Below are 19,510 nucleotides of genomic sequence, written 5' to 3' on the forward strand. Positions count from 1 at the left end.
CATATTGCCTCCTTTGCTGGCTGGATTCATTTTTTCCCCATCACATAATTCACTTGTTTCCATGGTTACGACCACCCTGCAATCCAGCAGCGGTGGACGTGTTTGCACACTATAGGAAAAAGCTGTCCTCTCTGGTGGCCGGGACCACAGGATAGTTCTGCATTTTATTTTCTCCTATAGTGTGCAAGCACGACCACCGCTGCTGGATTGCAGGGTGGTCGTAACCATGGAAACGAGTGTATGATGTGATGGAAGAATGAATCCAGCCAGCAAAGGATGCAATATGGAGAATCACAATAAATTAGTATTCCGTGTATTAACTGTCACATAGTTAATGTCATTTTCTGACGTGACACAACCCTTTAACTATTGATTTGGAGGCTGTGACACATCCTGTGTTGTGCCTCCTCAGACTCGCGTGTCATTTGTGGAACTTATGATCTAAAGTCCTGTTTGTTTCCCGAAATTGGGGGAAGTTTCAGCCAGTTGTAACTGTTGTACTAGGCAGTGTGTAAATGGCAGTAGTTCAATTTTTATTTTTTTTTGTGGCAGAGGCAGGACTCAATAGGATGATGGCAGGGGTGCAATACACTTCAGTGCAGAAGTATTGCAGTGTATTGTAGAATCGATTTAAGCAAGTTCCACAGTAGGACTGAAAAATATATTTTTTAAAGCTTATCATTTAAAGAAAAAAAAAAATTGAAAGAAAAAACATTTTCCCATAGATTATATCTGTTAAAAAAAGGATTCTCACTATTAAAATATCAGAGTATTTATCCCGAATGGGGAATGCACCGAGAATTTTTTATTTTTTTTTGTCAGAGGGTGAATGTTGTAAAAACAAGAACCCTAAAGCCTAATTATTGGATGATAGAATAAAAAATTGCAGCTTAAGATCGCTGCTTGCTGCTAATGAATGGAAACCTTCATACATTCAAAGCCTTTCGTAATCCCATCCAATTCACATAAGTTTCCGGGGTTGTTACAGGATATCTCTGCTTCAGGGTCATTTGATATGAGATGAGATTTTTGGTGCTGAACGTGAATTTTTCTATTGTTTTATAGAAAGTTCAGCAATTTTTAGTTTTAATCATTTATCAATTCTTTTCTGATCTCTGCATCCTGTCAGTGAATGGTTTGCATCCTGAGAGTTAAAAACACTACATTACTACACTACTAAGGCTGATGTGCCAAGGGGCCAAGAACCACATGCGCAGGAGACACTGTGTGCTTCAACTGTACCTGCCATGACAGTGGTAAACAGTTTGTTACAGTGTATCAGGGCAGGTAGAATGTACTGATTGTTTATACAGGATATTGTAACAAGCTGTCAGCTGTGAGAAGTGTTAGGCCTCTAGAGGGTTTTCAGCTTCCCAATATAAACAATGTTTCCATTCACTGAAAGCAAACAGAAATCTTGAAAATGGTGAAGAATAGTATAATAGTTGCAAACACCGTTTTGTGTTTTAACGTGATCATCTGATGATTATTTTGTCCCATCTGTAAAGGTCAGTGATTTGTGGGTTACGGTCTAAGCGGCCTGTGAGACAATAGGGCTCTGTCGGTGGGTAATGTGGACTGACGGCGATGCAGCGCCTCTGATGATACAGGCTCAGCAACTAATTATAGGGTGGGGGGGGGGGGGGGGGAGAGGCCTAAAATAGTTCTGTGCTCAGACAAGGGCTCAGGAGAACATGTGCTCCAAATAGTGGAGAGAAGTGACTGTGTCTGGGGGACGGGTGCTGGGATGTCAGTGGATCTCCTAGAGCGATGTGTTGTATATGACTGGGTTATTAATATAGGAAATGGTTACACTGCGCTGACCTACCTGTCAGGTCTCTGAGCACTGTGGAGGGGATCGGCGCTTGGATATATAATGTATTATGGTTTCAGTATTTTAATGTAGGAAGCTGTTTAAATGCTGGTTGGGCTCATACAGGGAGGGTCTAAGATCTTCTTCTTCTGCCCCCCATCTATGGAGGGTGCCTGAGAGTCCTGCTTTACCCACCCATGCATAGCGTGTCTGAGTCCTGCTCCTCTGAGTGGCAGCTCTGTGTACAAACTGATGGAGAAAAAGCTGTCAATCACTTGTGCATGGGGAAAGCAGGACTCGAATGCTTTCTTAGGCCTCATGCACACGGCCGTTGTGTGTTTTGCGGTCCGCAAAACACAGATGGCGTCCGTGTGCATACCGCAACTTGCGGAACTGCATGAGCAGCCATTAATATAACTGCCTATTCTTGTCCGCAAACCGCGGACAAGAATAGGACAGGTTATATATATTTTTTATTTTTATTTTTTTGCGGACCTCGGAATGGAGCAACGGATGCGGACAGCACTCGCAGGCTTTCTTTGTGTGGGGCGTTACTCGCAGGCTTTCCTCCATCAAGAAAGCCTGCATCTCAGACTTCTACTATTTGGGTGTGTATGCAGAAGCAGGACCCGCAGGCTATTTCTATGGGGGCTTCCTGATAGCAGTTAAACAGCTTAAATGGAAATGCTGAATAAGATCATAGAAGACGACATATCTGTGAGCTCAGCCCCTTCCCCTCCTCTTCCCGATACTAAGTAAATGTACTTATTTGTATTTCCCTCTTGTCCAGGGCTGGCAGTTGGTCTGGGCATCGGAGCTCTTGCAGAAGTGGCAAAGAAAAGCTTAAGTCCGAAAAATGAAAACGATGGTGAGTGAGCTGCCCACAATATGGCGGTGTCTTCTTTGCTAATGTAATGTCTGTTAAGCTGTGTGATTTAAATTCCTTTCTCATGCTGCATGCTTGCATCTTCTGGCATTCACCCCCTGCCAGCCTGATTTTAGCCTTTTTTTTTTTTTTGCCAGTTTTCTGGTGTAAACACTTTGTTTATGGCGTTTTTAAACCCCACTTCTGCAGAAATTTTTGTGCAAGTGGTGCTTCTCCGCTTCCTTTGCTACTTTCTCTAAAAGGGGGCGAGCCAGTGGGCCCACCACATTTATCTATTGTGCCAAAAGAAGACAGAAAATCTACCTTTTTATGCACACTGGACTGCTAGCGGTTCGCCTAATTTATGACCAAGCACACACGTCTTCATAAATTGGGCGCAGCATCCAGCCATGCACAGGGTCATCATAGAGCGGCATGCGTCGCTGGTCTGTGATGAAGCCCTGTGTGTTCTGCCGTGGGACAGTGTGACCTCTCCACTGTTAGGGCACACTAAGTGATGGTCATCAAAATCTTGCATGCAGCTTGGGGTGTGACTGGAGTTTAAGACCTATGCAGCCTTAGGCCTAGTTCACACTTCAGTGATTTTCATCAGAGATTGTGGAGCCTTCACACACAGATTAGGTATAATGGAAAGATTTGCAGCTGATTTTGACTTCAGTCACTGATGGAAATCAATGACCAAATCACTGGAGTGTGAACTAGGCCTTATGTGTAAAGCAGGGCATCCACAGGAAGGTGCTAAGCGTTGGATCGCTGGGGGTCTGACTGCTCTGACCACAGTGATCAGGAGTCCGGTCTCTGAATGTCTGTCCACCTCTCCGTTCACTTCTATGGACACCATGGCAGCGAATGGATCGGTGGACCGACATTTCTCCATCGTTACGTCCGGACTCTACAGCTCTTCATTAGTGCTTGTCCTACTGACCCCCAGAATCCACCATTCATCTTAATCTCTCTTGCCGTGGACCCTCCCTCGCTGCACCCCCGGATGTAAACATGCAAAAAATGTGTTTACCCGTCCACGGTGCTGTGTGACGTGGAGGCGTTCTGTGCACGCCACCACCTATGCTTCCGCCAGAGAAATTTCCATATCCTATTTCGTTAATTGATCTGTTTTGGCCGGTGGAGATGGGGTAAGGAGGTGACTACTACTTCACCCACTACTTTACATTTAAGATCTTCAAGTCTCCTCTAAGCTCTTAATGGGCTCACACGCTGGATCGGGGGTCGGACAGCTGGTGATGTCTGCAGCTTTGCACTTGTTCGGGGAGCAGGTGGTGCTCTGGTTACACACCTTGTATATGGAATTCTCCGTGGGATGATCCACGTTGGGGGATGAGCAGTTTTGCTCCAATTTCCCATCTGGAAAAGTTTTTTTTTTTTTTTTTTTTTTTTTTTTTTTTTTTTTTTCTATCCATCTGGGATCCCGACTGCCTCATTGATTTGGAGAAAGTCGCACGTAGCTGCAGCATATGGAGGTCCCACTCTGTGCTTTTTGCTTTCCGCAGCACCATGCAAGTTTTTCATGCCGCAGCTTTGCATTGAAAGCTTGTATGGTGGCCATGGACTCGAGATGTCCACGTGGCAGCTGCTGAACATGACTGACCTAGGAGAGAAGAATGCAAAATGGAAATGGAGGAAAATTGCACCCATCTAATGCACCCATATGCTCAGCTCAGATTTCATAGACTGTTATCGGATCTTGCAGCATGAACCGGATCCAGCAACAGAAATCTGTTTGTCTCTGTGATGGACAACGGCTACACTGGCACCTCTCAACTGCTTCTGGCTGTTTTCTGCCAAGGGCAGTGCCCAGGAATGTGCCCTCTGCGGCGTGGAGCGTAGGCCAGGCTTATTGTTTATTGTGAGTTTTATTGGATTCTTGCTGAGTAAACTCAATGACTTATACATTTGATAGCTGCGCCCTCGCTTGCCTGGCAGGTCAGGTAGACCTGGGCGGCGGTGTGGTCATTTAGACCTTCCATGACTGCTGCGTTAAAGGGGCTGTGTCCTTTCAGGGAATGGCGTTTATTATGTAGAGAAAGTTAATACGAGGCACTTCCCAATGTATTGTCATTGCCCATATTGCTTCCTTTGCTGGCTGGATTCATTTTTTCATCACATTATACACTGCTCATTATCCAGGGGTCACCATGCAAGGTGGCAGGGGTGGGATCTGCTGCGCTTGCATGCTTATATATGCTCCCACGGTCCTGGGCACCCGAGAGACCAGTGCTTTTTCCTATAGTGTGCAAGCACGACCACTGCTGGTGGATTGCAGGGTGGTCGTAACCCCTGAAAACGAGCAGTGTATAATGTGATGGAAAAATGAATCCAGCCGGCAAAGGAAGCAATATGGGCAATCGCCTTCTCTACATGATAAATGCTATTTGCTGAGGTGAGACAACCGCACGCACTAGTGGGGAGTTTGGTGAAAATGAATATAACTAGAATACGCCATCACGTCATGATTGATGGAGTCCGAGAGCCAGAACACCACAAATCCTAAGAATGTCGGGGCCTATGTTTCCACAGTGGCATTTACAGCATCTTTTACACCTCGTGCGGTGAAACCATCATGGTCTACGGCAATCCAGTGTGAATATAATCCTATTTTTGCATATGATGAGTCTGCAGCAGTTCTTCTCTGCCTATACCTTCTGTGCATGTATGTGTTGATTTCTAACTTTTCAAATTTTATTTATTTTTCTAATTTCAGGTAAAAAATCTGTCATGGAATCCAGCCCCTTCTTATCGGAAGCCAATGCTGAGAGGATCGTGAGGACCTTGTGCAAGGTTCGTGGTGCTGCCCTGAAACTCGGCCAGATGTTAAGTATTCAAGGTAATGTCCCCCATGGAGATGATATCACACCCTGCACGCATGGCCTTTTATCGGCCGCAGAGTCAGAGCGGTCTGGGATGGGATGTGCAGTTCAAGGGAACCTAGCACCATGTCTTGTAGGGCTAGCTCAGCTGAATGTATTGATTATTTTCACTAGGTGATCTGTTGCTTCATTTTGGAGCGAAAGTGCTTTTAATCCATATGCAAATGAGCAGCTAAGTGCACCAAGGGTGGGCCTGTGCACCCTCGCTCCTCCTGCTTCCTCACCAGCCTTTCCCTCTCCTTGATGACCAGGTGAGTGGACTGTGCAGGAACCTACTGCCCTACATGGCATGGTGCCTGGCTATTTGCTGGTCATAGGTTCCCTCTCAGAATGGCATTGGAGAGGAAAATTGAGGTGCACCAGTCACTCGCCTTGTTGTGCTAGAGCAGGCATGCTCAACCTGCGGCCCTCCAGCTGTTGCAAAACTACAACTCCCAGCATTCTTGGACAGCCTACAGCTATCAGCAGGGCATTGTGGGAGTTGTAGTTTTACAACAGCTGGAGGGCCGCAGGTTGAGCATCTCCCTGTGCTAGAATAATATAGCATGGCTGTTCCCACATCTGTCCACAGGGCACATGGGGCATGTCTGCTCAGCCCTATTCACCTCAAAGGAGTTGCACAACCCATGGACATACGTGGCGCTGCTTCTGGAAGAACGTAGCCATGTATTTATAGTATTGTACATTGTGTGGGACCTAATGGTATGCTCATCCTGAGCCTCCTGTTTTAACGAATAGATTTTCGGACACCTGACAGCGTACAGCTGTGTATCTATATGCCGCAGTGATGGCTAACCTACGACTCCCAGCATGCTCCATTCATTTTTGTGGAGTTCTGAGAACAGCCAAGCAAGTGTACATCTTGGGAGTTGTAGTTTTTCCACAGCTGGAGTGCCGGAGGTTAGCCATCACAGCTATGGCATACTGATCTAATACTCTTTAACCCCTTCTCATATTACATCTGTGTCCCACGGGCACTGCGACCTTCCATTGAAACTGCCGGGATCAGAGAAAACTCTGATCCTGGCATTTGACCACATCACTTCCGCGATCCGCGGCATTGTACAGGGAGGAAACCGTCATTGTTATGGCTGCCATTACTATGGAGACAAGCTGGGATTGACTGTCTGTATTCTGCGCAGGTGCCTGTTCATAATTATTATAAAAAATGCACTAAATATTAAATACGTTAAATTTGTCTCCAAAATAAAATTTATAAAAATGAACACTAATAATTAAATGCATTTGTACCACAAAACTTGACGTGTAGAAATGACATGTTCAAAAAACAGAACCCTGTATTGCTGTATGGATGCAATAAAAAATCCAAAAATTGTGGTGGCCATGAAGAGGTTAAGGTCTCGGTACAAGTCCGAATATATGTGTGAGCCCCTTTGTTCCAATGATCAAAATGGGCTGGGGAACTGCTAAAGTAATGCCTCGGTGAAGGGGTACACAAAATTTTGGCTGAATTTACAAAAATGACCTATGTGTTTTTATATAATTTTAATTCTTGCTTTTAATACGTTTTTTTTTTTTTTTTATTTTTTTTTTTCTGATCTCCTCTGGTCAAGAGCCTTATGACCTTATCACACAGCGCGGAGTCGCTTAATCGGTGGAAAAACACCCATCAGCATAATTAATTTGGGAACTGTAAATCTTTTTTCCGAGGCTGCCGGTGTGAGGCCCTTAATCCGTGCAGAATGTTCTGCTCCTGTGATGGTGTCACCCCCCCCCCCCCCCCCCCCCCCACACACATTCTCCGCAGTCAATCTTGTAGCGTTTCCAATTGCAAAAATTACCTTCACATGATATATTGTAACATCTCAGACTGGTGTCGCCTATTGTGGGGGCTCTGATTGGGAAGCAGAGCGTGAACCTTCCTTTGTTGTCACAGCAATCGCAGTGCGTGTCTTGAAGGGGTTGGCACAATTAAATGTAATATTAAAATAATTTGGCATGGAAAAAAATAGTTTAGTAATTTACCTTCTGTTACAAAAATGCTCCAGTTCTGAGATTATAATTTTTTTTTTATCCTTTATGATGTGCCCGTCCACCTACTGAGTGGTCGCACATGCTCAATTCCATCGTTCGGTTTCCACCAGCTGTCTCTCCTGTTAGATGCTAGGACAGTCACAGGGAGAGAGCTGCTGCAGAAAGGGCACACCTACAGAGCTGTGATGGGGAGAGCGCTGCAGCGGAAAGGACACGCCCCCTCAGCTCCTAGCTTGAAGAGAATATAGCAGAGCAATGAATGTGGGAGGTATTATTTATTTTTACATTAATCTGGGCATAACCATTTTAGAGGCTCCTCCAGAGGCTGTCTTTAGTCTTTGTTCTCCATACTGATTGTTATCGAAGAAGGATAAGTTAGCTACTTCCTAGGGGAGGCCATTTGGTCACATTTCACCCCTTACAGATGCATTCATGTATGTCTGTTCACAGAGACGGCAGGAGGGTTCTCTCTGTAATCTGGACCCCCCAAAATGTTGTTGCAGACTCGTACATACGGAGTCCATTCATCCGAAGGAGATTCTGGTCTCCTTAAGAAGGGGTGTCTTGTTTCCGGACACCTACAGATCAGCACATACGCTAGAGCTCACGGCCTCCTGGGGTGCAGCTGCTGCGGGTGAGGACGACTGTTGTAAATTCCAGAGCCCGGCTCCTGTTATCGAAATCCCCCTCGTCTGCTTCCCGCACTCTTTGTTCTCCGGAGGAACGCTCTGCTCCAGTGCCTGCTCTCCGTCTTATCACATATCGGACTACTTCTAACGTCAGCAGAGGTGCAGGGTGACCCGAAATCTGCCCCACCTAACCAGATCGAAAAGAATAGACAGGCTGCGCGGAGACAGTATATGTGTATAATGGGACCTGGCCGCTGGGACCGGACTATCAGATTTTCTGAATTATAGACCCAAAATAATGTGCTGATACTGTTATACATGAAGAATAATAAATGTTCTTTATAAAACCACAGCATATCTGGAGAGGCTGACTGGATGAACAGGGCCCTTATTACTCTTTGTAATTTTAATTTTAATTTATTTTTTGTCTCCATCCTAAAATCGGGTATGCTTTTGCAGCAGCTTCCAGACATTGAGTACTGCTGCTTACTTGACTTGTCACCTGTACACCCAGGTCATTCTCCATTTGATTTCTATGCACTGATTCTGTTTCTGGTCATCAAAAGTCAGTCTCGCCAAGAGGAGTGTGACAATTTTATTAGACTTGCGCCATTTTCTGGACACGTTTTGAAGGAATGATGATGGTTCGTTAATATCTCGGGTTCCTTGAGTGGCTGCCGGATGCCACACATGAGACTAAAACTCTCTGATCGTGGTGCTTTGTGTGTCCTTGCCGGTCTCAGAATATCCAGGTTCTCTTGTACCGGCCTGTCCTCCTCCTCCTTCATAGACCCGGCTCAGGACGTTTCCGCTATCGGCAGCTTGGTGTGCACTATATACATACACGCTGGGGCCACAGACAAACCCTTGGGTACCATGCTGCGCACTGGCCTCCTCCATAGTGAGACGCAGAGGCTGCTCGTCTTCAGCTCGTGTGGTTAGTTGCCCAACAATGGTGGTGACCGTCCCATTGTATTTCCAGCCGCAGCACGTCGTGAGGCAATGTCGCGTTCTGCAGCTGTCGTCTGTGGAGGCGCCGGCCGCCAAAGATGATCCTGGGGAAATCCTTTGTCGTATGGAGAGAAACATTCTCAACATGCCGGCTGCATCCCGACCCCGAAATGCAAATATCAAGAGTTAATTCGGATAATTTTTTTTCCCACCATGTTTATTATATTTTATTGTTAGTTTGTATTTCATTTTGAATATTTTAATTTTTTTTAATTTTCTTTTATTTTTTTAAATAGACCTACAGTATCTTATTGACTTCTACCCTGTGCACATTTATGGTGCTTGGTGCATGAACGGTGTTGGGTTTAAAGCTCCAGCAAGAAGACGAGAGCGGTTTATTACCAGTTCTGCTTTCTCCTTTGCTTTGTGTATGGCCATCCGGCTTCCTCTATCGGAACCGCATGATCGCCCGGTCTCTCGGAAAGAGCAGAGCTGCCAGGTCCCACAGTGTAACTGGAGCTCCTATGGATGCCCCAGTTACAGTGGAAAAGTGCAGATTACAAAAAAAAACTTCTATTAAATAAGAAAAATCCCACGCCAACCAAAACAGTCGCCCTGTTCACTGGAAACTCCGCTCTAAGGCTCCATTCACACGTCCGCAAAATGGGTCCGCATCCTTTCCGCAATTTTGCGGAAAAGGTGCGGACCCATTCATTCTCTATGGAGACAGAATGGATGCGGACAGCACACAGTGTGCTGTCTGCAGCCGCAATTGCGGAGCGCGGCCATGATTTTGGCTCCGCAAAAAGATAGAGCATGTCCTATTCTTGTCCGCAGCTTGCGGACAAGAATAGGCATTTCTATGGGGGTGACGGGCTGGTGTGTTGCGGGTCCGCAACACACCACGGACGTGTGAATGTAGCCTAATGGATCCGGCTGGGCTCCTTTGGCGAGAAGTACAGGTCCATGGGCTCTTTATCATTTTATTGTTTATAAAAACCTGTTTTTCGGGTCTAAAAGAGGAGGAATCTGGCCATAAAGCTATATTTGGATGTGACATTCGGAGAGCTACAGTCAGGTAAAAACAGGCCGTGGTGGTCACAGTCTCCCCTTTATCAAAAATAAAAGCGCGGCATGCTCGCGATTCACTGCTGTGAGACTTCAACAATATTCGGCTACTTTCTGAACTCCCATCGCAGTGAATATATATGGTGCGTCTGGGCCTGCGCGGTGCGCTCTCCTTCACATCGGAGGCCCCGTTCTTGAGATAGGCGCGGGACCCCCACCCATCTGACATTTGTGGCATATCCTAGTGTTAAGTCACACATGTTCAGGTGGCAGTACGCCTTTAAAGGAATATAAAGTAATATTACAAAATGAAAACAGACATATTTAGTGTCATATTAATTCTAAATTTCAGTCAGAAATGTAAATTCTGTAATATAAGATAATAAAAAATCTACCTCTCCTATCTTTAGAATGAGGCCTCCCTGACCCCGGGGGAGGAGGCCGAATTGCCCTGAGTGGATCTGTCCATACATTGCTATGGCAGCGACCACCTCTCCATTCATTGTACGTCTGGTCCCTGTGGTTTTATAATGTGGTGTCGTCTCTTTGTCTCTGTACAGATGATGCCTTTATCAATCCGCAGCTGCAGAAGATCTTTGAAAGGGTGCGGCAGAGTGCCGATTTCATGCCCTTCAAGCAAGTGATGGTGAGTCTGTGCAGAAGTAGTTATCATCTTGGAAAATGTACGCAAAAAAAGACGCAATGTGTGGCCATGATGAGCGCTATGAGTCAGAGGGAAGAGTGATTAAGTCACTGCTCCCGCTCAGGCCTCCATATATAATGTGGTCGGCCATTCATGTAATACCACGTATCTACTGTAGAGAAAATGTACAACCAACCTCCTGCAACATCGGTCATATGCTTCATCCTACAACCATTCAAGGGTTAATATTCTGTCGTGACCTTGTCAACAGAAAACCTTAACCGCCGACCTGGGGCCCAACTGGAGGGACAAGATGGAGTTCTTCGAAGAACGACCATTTGCCGCCGCATCCATCGGACAGGTCCACCTGGCTCGCCTAAAGGATGGGAGAGAAGTCGCCATGAAAATCCAGGTCCGTTTTACTGTTCTGTGCTTTCTGTACCATTTTTAAAGGGGTTTTCCAGGCGTTCAGTATTGATGGCCCATCCTCAGGGTAGGTCATCATTATCTAATAGGTGGGGGTCCGACTCCCAGCATCACTGCCGATCAGCTGTTTGAAGAGGCTGTGTCTTCTTTCAAGTTCACTGAAATCACATTCTTCAGTCACATGACCTATGTGCAGGGCCGGCGTCAGCACCCGGCATACCCGGGCAAGTGCCAGGGACCACTGTGCTGCTATGAGAATGGGAGCTTCGGTCATTTCATTCACTAACCGTGGCTCCAGGGGTGTAGCTATTGGGTAAGCCGCTGCTTTGGGCCCTGAGGGCAGAAGGGGCCTGGGAGCGGTAGCAGGGCCGCAGCATCAGACTGGAGCAAGGCAGCATCAACAGCATGCAGAGACCGGCTGCTGCTGTCCCCCTTACAAGCTCCTGAGCTGTGGAGCTTCAGACACTCCCCCCTCTACAGAGGACGTGCTGCCTGAGGAGGAGAGAGCAGGGCTCGAGTATCAGTGTGAAGGAGTCTGCACTGTGACTGTCTCTTCTCGGTGGGACAGGAGGAGGAGGGGAAATCAGGGAACTCTTTGAGCTGCTTTTGGATGCTGTAGTAGACCAGCAGCTTCATGCTATCCGGTCACTGTATGGCGGTGCTATCTGGTCACTATATGGCAATAACTGTATCCCCTTGCCTGCCCACGCCACCTTTTTTAGACCTGGCATGAGCGGGAAAAATATGCAGATTGCGGCGCAAAGGATCTGTCAGAAATACGCCTCATATATGTGTATTTCTGTTTAATAAATGACCCCCAATTGTGCTATTATTCCAGGGTAGGGCTAATATCTTTATAGTATATAGATTCTAGTGTATTATACTGTGACCTGTATTTCCCAATAGATAAATGATCCTTGGGAAACAGTCCTCATCCCTGACCACCAGGACCAGGTTGTGCGCTCTGTCAGTACATGGCGGCCTCCCCTCTCTGCCCCGCTTTGTATTATTGCTTATTCTGACACTAAGGCTGGGTTCACATTACATTTTTGCCATCCATTTAATGTATACATTAACAGATGCATCACTGATTCTATACAGTGGCGCCTGTTCACCATAGAGTTCTATTGTAATAAACGTCTTTTTTTTATTTTTTTATGGACTCTGCAGGATACAAAAAATTTTTATTTTTTATTTGATTTCTTTTTCAGTATCCCGGAGTGGCTCAGAGTATTAACAGCGATGTGACGAATCTCATGACCGTCCTCAATATGAGCAACGCTCTACCTGAAGGTAAGAAAAAAAAAAAAAAATCCCCCCCCGCCCGTGTATATTGGAGATAATGACGTCTATGGTCCCACGTCCTTTCATCCGTAGATCTGTTACACTGAAGCTCTTTGTGCTTTTATGCGTCTCGCTGATTAATACCTGTCGGCCCGCCGTTCCGTGACTCGTACAATGCTCCCATTCGGCTGTGACCGGGAAGCTTATAGACACCGGCTGGGTTACATGGCTCTTCTGTATTTTTTTTCTTAAAGGGCTCTTCCCTGACCATCTGATAGAAGTCCTGAGCCGAGAGCTGGCCCTGGAGTGTGACTACAAGAGGGAGGCCGCCTGTGCAAAGAAATTCAAGTAAGTCATCTGGGTCTTCACCCGTCATTCGTAAGGAGAAAGAGCCTCTTTGCTACAGAAAACCCATTTTTAAAGGGCTTGGAAGGCGGTCTGTAGAGGAGAGCAGCTTTACAGAGAATCTCACTCCTGAAGGACCATGCACCTCCATGCATTTGACACAGCCCATTGATTTCCAAGAGCACCATGTAATACTTCATTTTCCCTGTGGGGGCACTGCAGGGAAAATGAGCACATGCTTTAGTGTGGGACCACTGATTACAGCTGATCGATAGTAGCTCCAGCAGCTTATTTTTGGTGCACTTATCTAATAAGAGATCGCCAATAGTGGAGAATCCCTTTAATTATAAATTCCAACCAAAGCGGAGCATCCCTTCAATTGGAAGAACTTCCCACTACAATTATATAGATTTTGCTGCCTGTGAGGACTGGGGTCCAGTGGCAGTAACGAAAATGGACCAGAAATCTGCAGGCGATTTCCCTTGGAGGGCCTAAACTGTGGATCCCGACTGCTCCCTAATTACAACGTGGAGTCCTTTAACACTCTACTCCCCCTTTTAGATGAAGATTATTTTTGTTATAGATTTTGACATTTGGTGTGTCACTGCTCCAACTTCTGGTGTAGCAGAGCTGGGTTTGTCAAATGTCAGTAGCGCTGACTCTTCTCTTTGATACAGGGAGCTGCTGAAGGATCACCCCTTCTTTTACGTACCCGGCGTTGTGGATGACCTGTGTAGCGCACATGTTTTGACCACGGAACTAGTAACTGGTTTCCCACTTGACCAAGCGGAGGAACTGAGCCAGGAGACGCGCAATGAGGTACGAAGCCGTTGGAGGTGTCCAGATGGACAGAGCACGGTTCCTCTGCTCCATGACACATATCTGTTTGTAAGAACCTCTGCTGCCAGTTGTCACCACTAGAGGGAGCTCTGCATACAACGGTAAGACCCCAAGAGCTGTGTGCACATCTCCCCCTAGTGGTGGCCACAGGCATCTTTTATAACCGTGTCAGGGTGGGGAAAACTAAAGTGTCCGCACTAATCAAAAAACATGTAGCCTTAATAAACACTAAATAAAATAAATTGCTTTATGCTGCCATTTTTATAGGTTTACATTTTTAAAGGATTTTATTCTTTTCGTTCTATACACTTGAATGCTGCAATACCACACACAACCTAAGGACAAGAGTGGCAGTGTTTTTAGAGCATATTTTTTTTTTTCATACAGGAACCCAAAGGACTCATTGATAATTAAAGGGGTTGTTGCATTAAGACATTGGATAGAGAAGTGTCTGATTGGTGGGGGTCTCGCTGTCTGAGCCCTTACTGATCATGAGAATCATGGGCCCGTGCATGTCGGATGCTTTATTCAGCTGTATGGGGAGAACTAGAGACAAGCCAAGGACAAGGAGGCCCCATAGAGCTGAGTAGAGAGGCAGCGTGACCACTCCATTCACATAGGGAGCACGGGCCCCTGTTCTCGTGAACGGCGGGGCTTCTCGTATTAGAGGGTAATCTATGTTAAGAACTCCTTTTAAAGTGCACTGTCTCTTTAACAGCGGAATCCCCTCCTATTTGCCGGTTGTTTAGTATGGGAACCTGGGAGTTTGTCTCCGTCCTGTTTTTCTCCTTCTGCTGTTTTTCGCTTATTTAAGGAGAAACATGTTTATACCTTCAACAACCGGTGAGGAAAACACACCGGGGCCCCCTCCCCTGCTGCGGGGCCACTGAGTACAGGATGTTTATAAGTATGGTGCCTTATGCAAATATACATTGCTATATATTTTAGTATATGCTGTTACATTGCAAATGTGGGGGGGTTATACACCACATGGCGGTATGGGTTCTAGATGCCACCATGCCTGTATTAGCCCCCAATGTTTCAACAACCTTCAAAATTGAGTTGCTCGCCCTCGCGCGCTCAGGTTGTCCGCTCTGTGTTTTGCACGCTCACAGCTCCGTCACCTTCCTTGACCTTGAAAACCGTCTGCTGGTTGTGTGCCGGGAACGTGTCTGCTGTGTGACAGATCCTGCTCTACAGCTGCTCCCCTGGCGCTCTGCCACGTCCCACCTACAGCTGGCATCACCTCCCCAAAATAACTTGCTTACCCTCTTGTATGTGGCACAAGGGTCCTGGAAAATTACTGCCGCTGAACAGAGTGATAGGACTGAAGGATTTAAAGAACCCCCTACACCGTAAACCATCTGGTGTGCGGGCAGCTAGCATCAGTGGGGGGCTAGAAACCTATGTAGTGTTAAAGTATGAGGGACTATGGGAAAACGGTGTTCCTCCTTATGATGGGATATATGAGTGGATGAGGTGCGGATTATGAGGCTGCGGGGTGCCTGCGTCGTCGCGCCCCGCGTCTTTGTAGTACTGCTGAGTAAAACTCTCATCATTTGTCTTCCGCTTCCAGATCTGTGACAACATCCTGACTTTGTGTCTCCGGGAGCTGTTCGAGTTCCGTTTCATGCAGACCGACCCCAACTGGTCCAATTTCTTTTATGACCCCGAGCTGAAGAAGGTAAAGCACACCTGTCCTTAAAGGGACCCTCCAACCGCTCCATAGTCGGCAGATCTCCAATCGCCATCTTTATATCCCGTCATTTGGCATTTCTGCTGCTTTTTAATGTGCAAAAAAAGTTACTTGCCTTGAAACGGTCATAAGCTGCTGTTGACGGGTCTGTTCTTGTGCGTTTATAGTAATCTGTCCATTACCCCCCCATCCCCCCCCCCCTACCCCCGGCTGTATGTTCTGCAGGTTGCTCTGCTGGACTTCGGAGCAACACGTGGCTTTGATGAGGAATTCACAGACATGTATATCGAGGTGAGCCCATTATAATATATATATATATATATATATATATATATATTATATATTTTTATGACTTTTAGGCTATTATCGTGTGCTGCTCTCGTCCGCGCTTCCCTTTCACCCCCTCCTCCACCATATTTTTCCAGGTAATTCGAGCAGCAGCCGACAAAGACAGTGAGAAGCTCCTGAAGAAGTCAGTTGAGATGAAATTCCTCTCTGGTTACGAGTCGAAGGTAAAGAAACGGGTCGGAGAGTGACCTCTTGTTTTTGGTAGCAGCCAATCGGATCCCAGTTTTTTTACTCTTCCTGTTAAGGATAGGAATAAATAACGAATCTGATTGGTTAGGTTCTGTTTTTATACTATCCGATAGGTCAGCCCCAGGCTGGAGGAGTGGCATAAGACATGAATGCAGGATCAGACTACACAGGGTCTGTTTGTAGTCTGTTACCATGGGAACACAATCTGCATACATAAAAACAGGAGATTTTCCCTGACTTCTTGCAGAATCCGTTCATTTGTCTCTTCATCTTCCCCCTCAGGCTATGGAGACCGCTCACCTTGAAGCCGTCCTGATCCTCGGCGAGGCCTTTGCTTCGGACACCCCATTTGACTTTGGATGCCAGAGCACCACGGAGAGGATCCATCGCCTGATCCCCATCATGTTAAAGCATCGGCTCATCCCGCCGCCAGAAGAGACCTACTCCCTGCACCGCAAGATGGGGGGATCGTTCCTCATTTGCTCCAAGCTGAAGGCTGCCATATCCTGCAAGAATATGTTTGAGGAGACTTATAAGAATTACTGGAAGGGGAAGGAGCATAAGAAGCCTTAAAGGGGCCCGGACAGTTGTTTTTTTTTTTTCTTTCCACCCTGTAGCGCTCTAATCACTGTGCTGCTTCGTGTCAATTCTTAATAGAGCGCACCCAGTGAGGGCCGAGTCCCGGCCGCCATAATCTCCTAAGACCCAAAGACGTTCTTAATCACTGGCTCGTTATGGGCCCTGAATAGGAAGCAGGCTGATATCCCGGAGCTGAGGAAGTTCTTGGAGGAGACATTTCTCATCATGGATGCGATTTGGAATGACGGGATTGTGGCGGTTTGCCTGACCGCTCAGAAATGGGCGGCTTTTTATGTAACATAGAAGGATCTGTAATCTCGCTTTACTTTTGTTTCAAATTTTTGTTTTTCTTGCAATTACGTGGAATTAAATGCTTTTTGTACTGTGACGAGTCTAATCCAGGGGGGTGGATCTCATGATTAACCCTTACTTTATCCAACGTGTATTTTGTGTTTGGGGCGAGTGTGCGACCTTTGATATGATGTGATATGTATATGCACAAGTCTCCTTAAGAGCTTCGTGTGATTAAAGAGCAGTTACATTGATTTCTGCCCACACGTAGTACCAGCGGGCACCACGAGGTGGCGATGGGTCAAACACCATTTATATCAAACTTGGAACAATGGGGTTCAGCTAAATCTAGGGGTCTGGGGTACATGTGGTGAAGTCTGCGCCCTGTAAATAGAGCAGCCAGAAATTTTTCTTTAGTCCTACCAGTTTCCTGGAAAGCTGAGTGACTACCAACATGGCCGACATTACAGCTCAGTGGGTGGGAATCTGAATGATGAGTCCACCTGGTTCTATGGGTTCTGGAAATGCTGGATATTAACACATTGACTAATGTTAGGTCCCAATGGGGATGTTGCCCAGCTTTCCCAGAGACATAGAAGCTAAGGAAGTGCTCTGCAGTCACAGTGGTCACCAGTATGTGGGCGGAGCATTAGTACATTTTAGCTTTGTGATGCTCATTGATTGGCTGGATACCTGGCCATGAGTTCTGGGCATGCTCCCTTATTATAGGGGTCGGCGTAGTTCTTCTCGTCTCATGTTTCCCATCAATCATAAGCCCCAAGGACAACTTGACTGCAGCTATGAGTATGAGGTGTCATGTGCCTTCAGATTCGGTGCCCAGTCCGTGTGGACCCAGTTCAGAGACCTTAGGGCCATGAGACTCCATGTGAAAGATTGTGTGACTGATTCTGAGATACAGCTCAATATTCTGCTGGTGCAGTCACTGTGTACATACATTACATTACTTATCCTGTACTGATCCTGAGTTACATCCTGTATTATACTCCAGAGCTGCACTCACTATTCTGCTGGTGCAGTCACTGTGTACATACATTACTTATCCTGTACTGATCCTGAGTTACATCCTTTATTATACTCCAGAGCTGCACTTACTATTCTGCTGGTGGAGTCACTGTGTACATACATTACATTACTTATCCTGTACTGATCCTGAGTTACATCCTGTATTATACTCCAGAGCTGCACTCACTATTCTGCTGGTGCAGTCACTGTGTACATACATTACTTATCCTGTACTGATCCTGAGTTACATCCTTTATTATACTCCAGAGCTGCACTTACTATTCTGCTGGTGGAGTCACTGTGTACATACATTACATTACTTATCCTGTACTGATCCTGAGTTACATCCTGTATTATACTCCAGAGCTGCACTCACTATTCTGCTGGAGGAGTCACTGTGTACATACATTACATTACTTATCCTGCACTGATCCTGAGTTACATCCTGTATTATACTCCAGAGCTGCACTCACTATTCTGCTGGTGCAGTCACTGTGTACATACATTACATTACTTATCCTGTACTGATCCTGAGTTACATCCTGTATTATACTCCAGAGCTGCACTCACTATTCTTCTGGTGCAGTCACTGTGTACATACATTACTCATCCTGTATTATACTCCAGAGCTGCCCTCACTATTCTGCTGGTGGAGTACATAATTTACACCAATATTATGATGTAAGGTCCAGCAAGTTTTGTTCAGACACTGAACCAGCAGGGAATGCAAGGGGCATTCAGCTCTGAAGCAGGTAGAATAGAGTTCAGCTCTGGAGTATAATACAGGATGTAATTCAGGATCAGTACAGGATAAGTAATGTATGTACACAGTGACTGCACCAGCAGAATAGTGAGTGCAGCTCTGGAGTATAATACAAGATGTAACTCAGGATCAGTACAGGATAAGTAATGTATGTACACAGTGACTGCACCAGCAGAATAGTGAGTGCAGCTCTGGAGTATAATACAAGATGTAACTCAGGATCAGTACAGGATAAGTAATGTAATGTACAGTCAGGTCCATAAATATTGGGACATCGACACAATTCTAACATTTTTGGCTCTATACACCACCACAATGGATTTGAAATGAAACAAACAAGATGTGCTTTACCTGCAGACTCTCAGCTTTAATTTGAGGGTATTTACATCCAAATCAGGTGAACGGTGCAGGAATTACAACAGTTTGCATATGTGCCTCCCACTTGGTAAAGTCCCAAAAGTAATGGGACAATTGGCTTCTCAGCTGTTCCATGGCCAGGTGTGTGTTATTCCCTCATTATCCCAATTACAATGAGCAGATAAAAGGTCCAGAGGTCATTTCCAGTCTGCTATTTGCATTTGGAATCTGTTGCTGTCAACTCTCAAGATGAGATCCAAAGAGCTGTCACTATCAGTGAAGCAAGCCATCATTAGGCTGAAAAAACACATCAAACCCATCAGAGAGATAGCAAAAACATTAGGCGCGGCCAAAACAACTGTTTGGAACATTCTTAAAAAGAAGGAACGCACCGGTGAGATCAGCAACACCAAAAGACCCGGAGGACCACGGAAAACTGTGGTGGATGACCGAAGAATTTTTTTCCTGGTGAAGAAAACACCCTTCACAACAGTTGGCC

General features: G+C 46.0%; 1 protein-coding gene across 3 annotated transcripts in view; it reads left to right on the forward strand.

The window, feature by feature from the left end:
- Positions 1-16,965, forward strand: part of COQ8A (coenzyme Q8A) — a 38,153-nt gene extending 21,188 nt beyond the window's left edge. For all 3 annotated transcript variants that reach the window (XM_040430592.1, XM_040430593.1, XM_040430594.1), the window contains exons 5-15: positions 2,604-2,681; positions 5,419-5,541; positions 10,788-10,873; positions 11,142-11,282; positions 12,508-12,589; positions 12,835-12,928; positions 13,603-13,744; positions 15,342-15,449; positions 15,687-15,752; positions 15,887-15,973; positions 16,281-16,965. In XM_040430592.1, the coding sequence (XP_040286526.1) occupies positions 2,604-2,681; positions 5,419-5,541; positions 10,788-10,873; positions 11,142-11,282; positions 12,508-12,589; positions 12,835-12,928; positions 13,603-13,744; positions 15,342-15,449; positions 15,687-15,752; positions 15,887-15,973; positions 16,281-16,571 (1,298 nt within the window). In that variant the 3' untranslated portion in view covers positions 16,572-16,965. The remainder of the gene's footprint in view (positions 1-2,603; positions 2,682-5,418; positions 5,542-10,787; positions 10,874-11,141; positions 11,283-12,507; positions 12,590-12,834; positions 12,929-13,602; positions 13,745-15,341; positions 15,450-15,686; positions 15,753-15,886; positions 15,974-16,280) is intronic.
- Positions 16,966-19,510: the final 2,545 nt, after the last annotated feature.

Source organism: Bufo bufo, chromosome 4, assembly GCF_905171765.1.
Source record: "Bufo bufo chromosome 4, aBufBuf1.1, whole genome shotgun sequence".
Taxonomy (NCBI): Eukaryota; Metazoa; Chordata; class Amphibia; order Anura; family Bufonidae; genus Bufo; species Bufo bufo.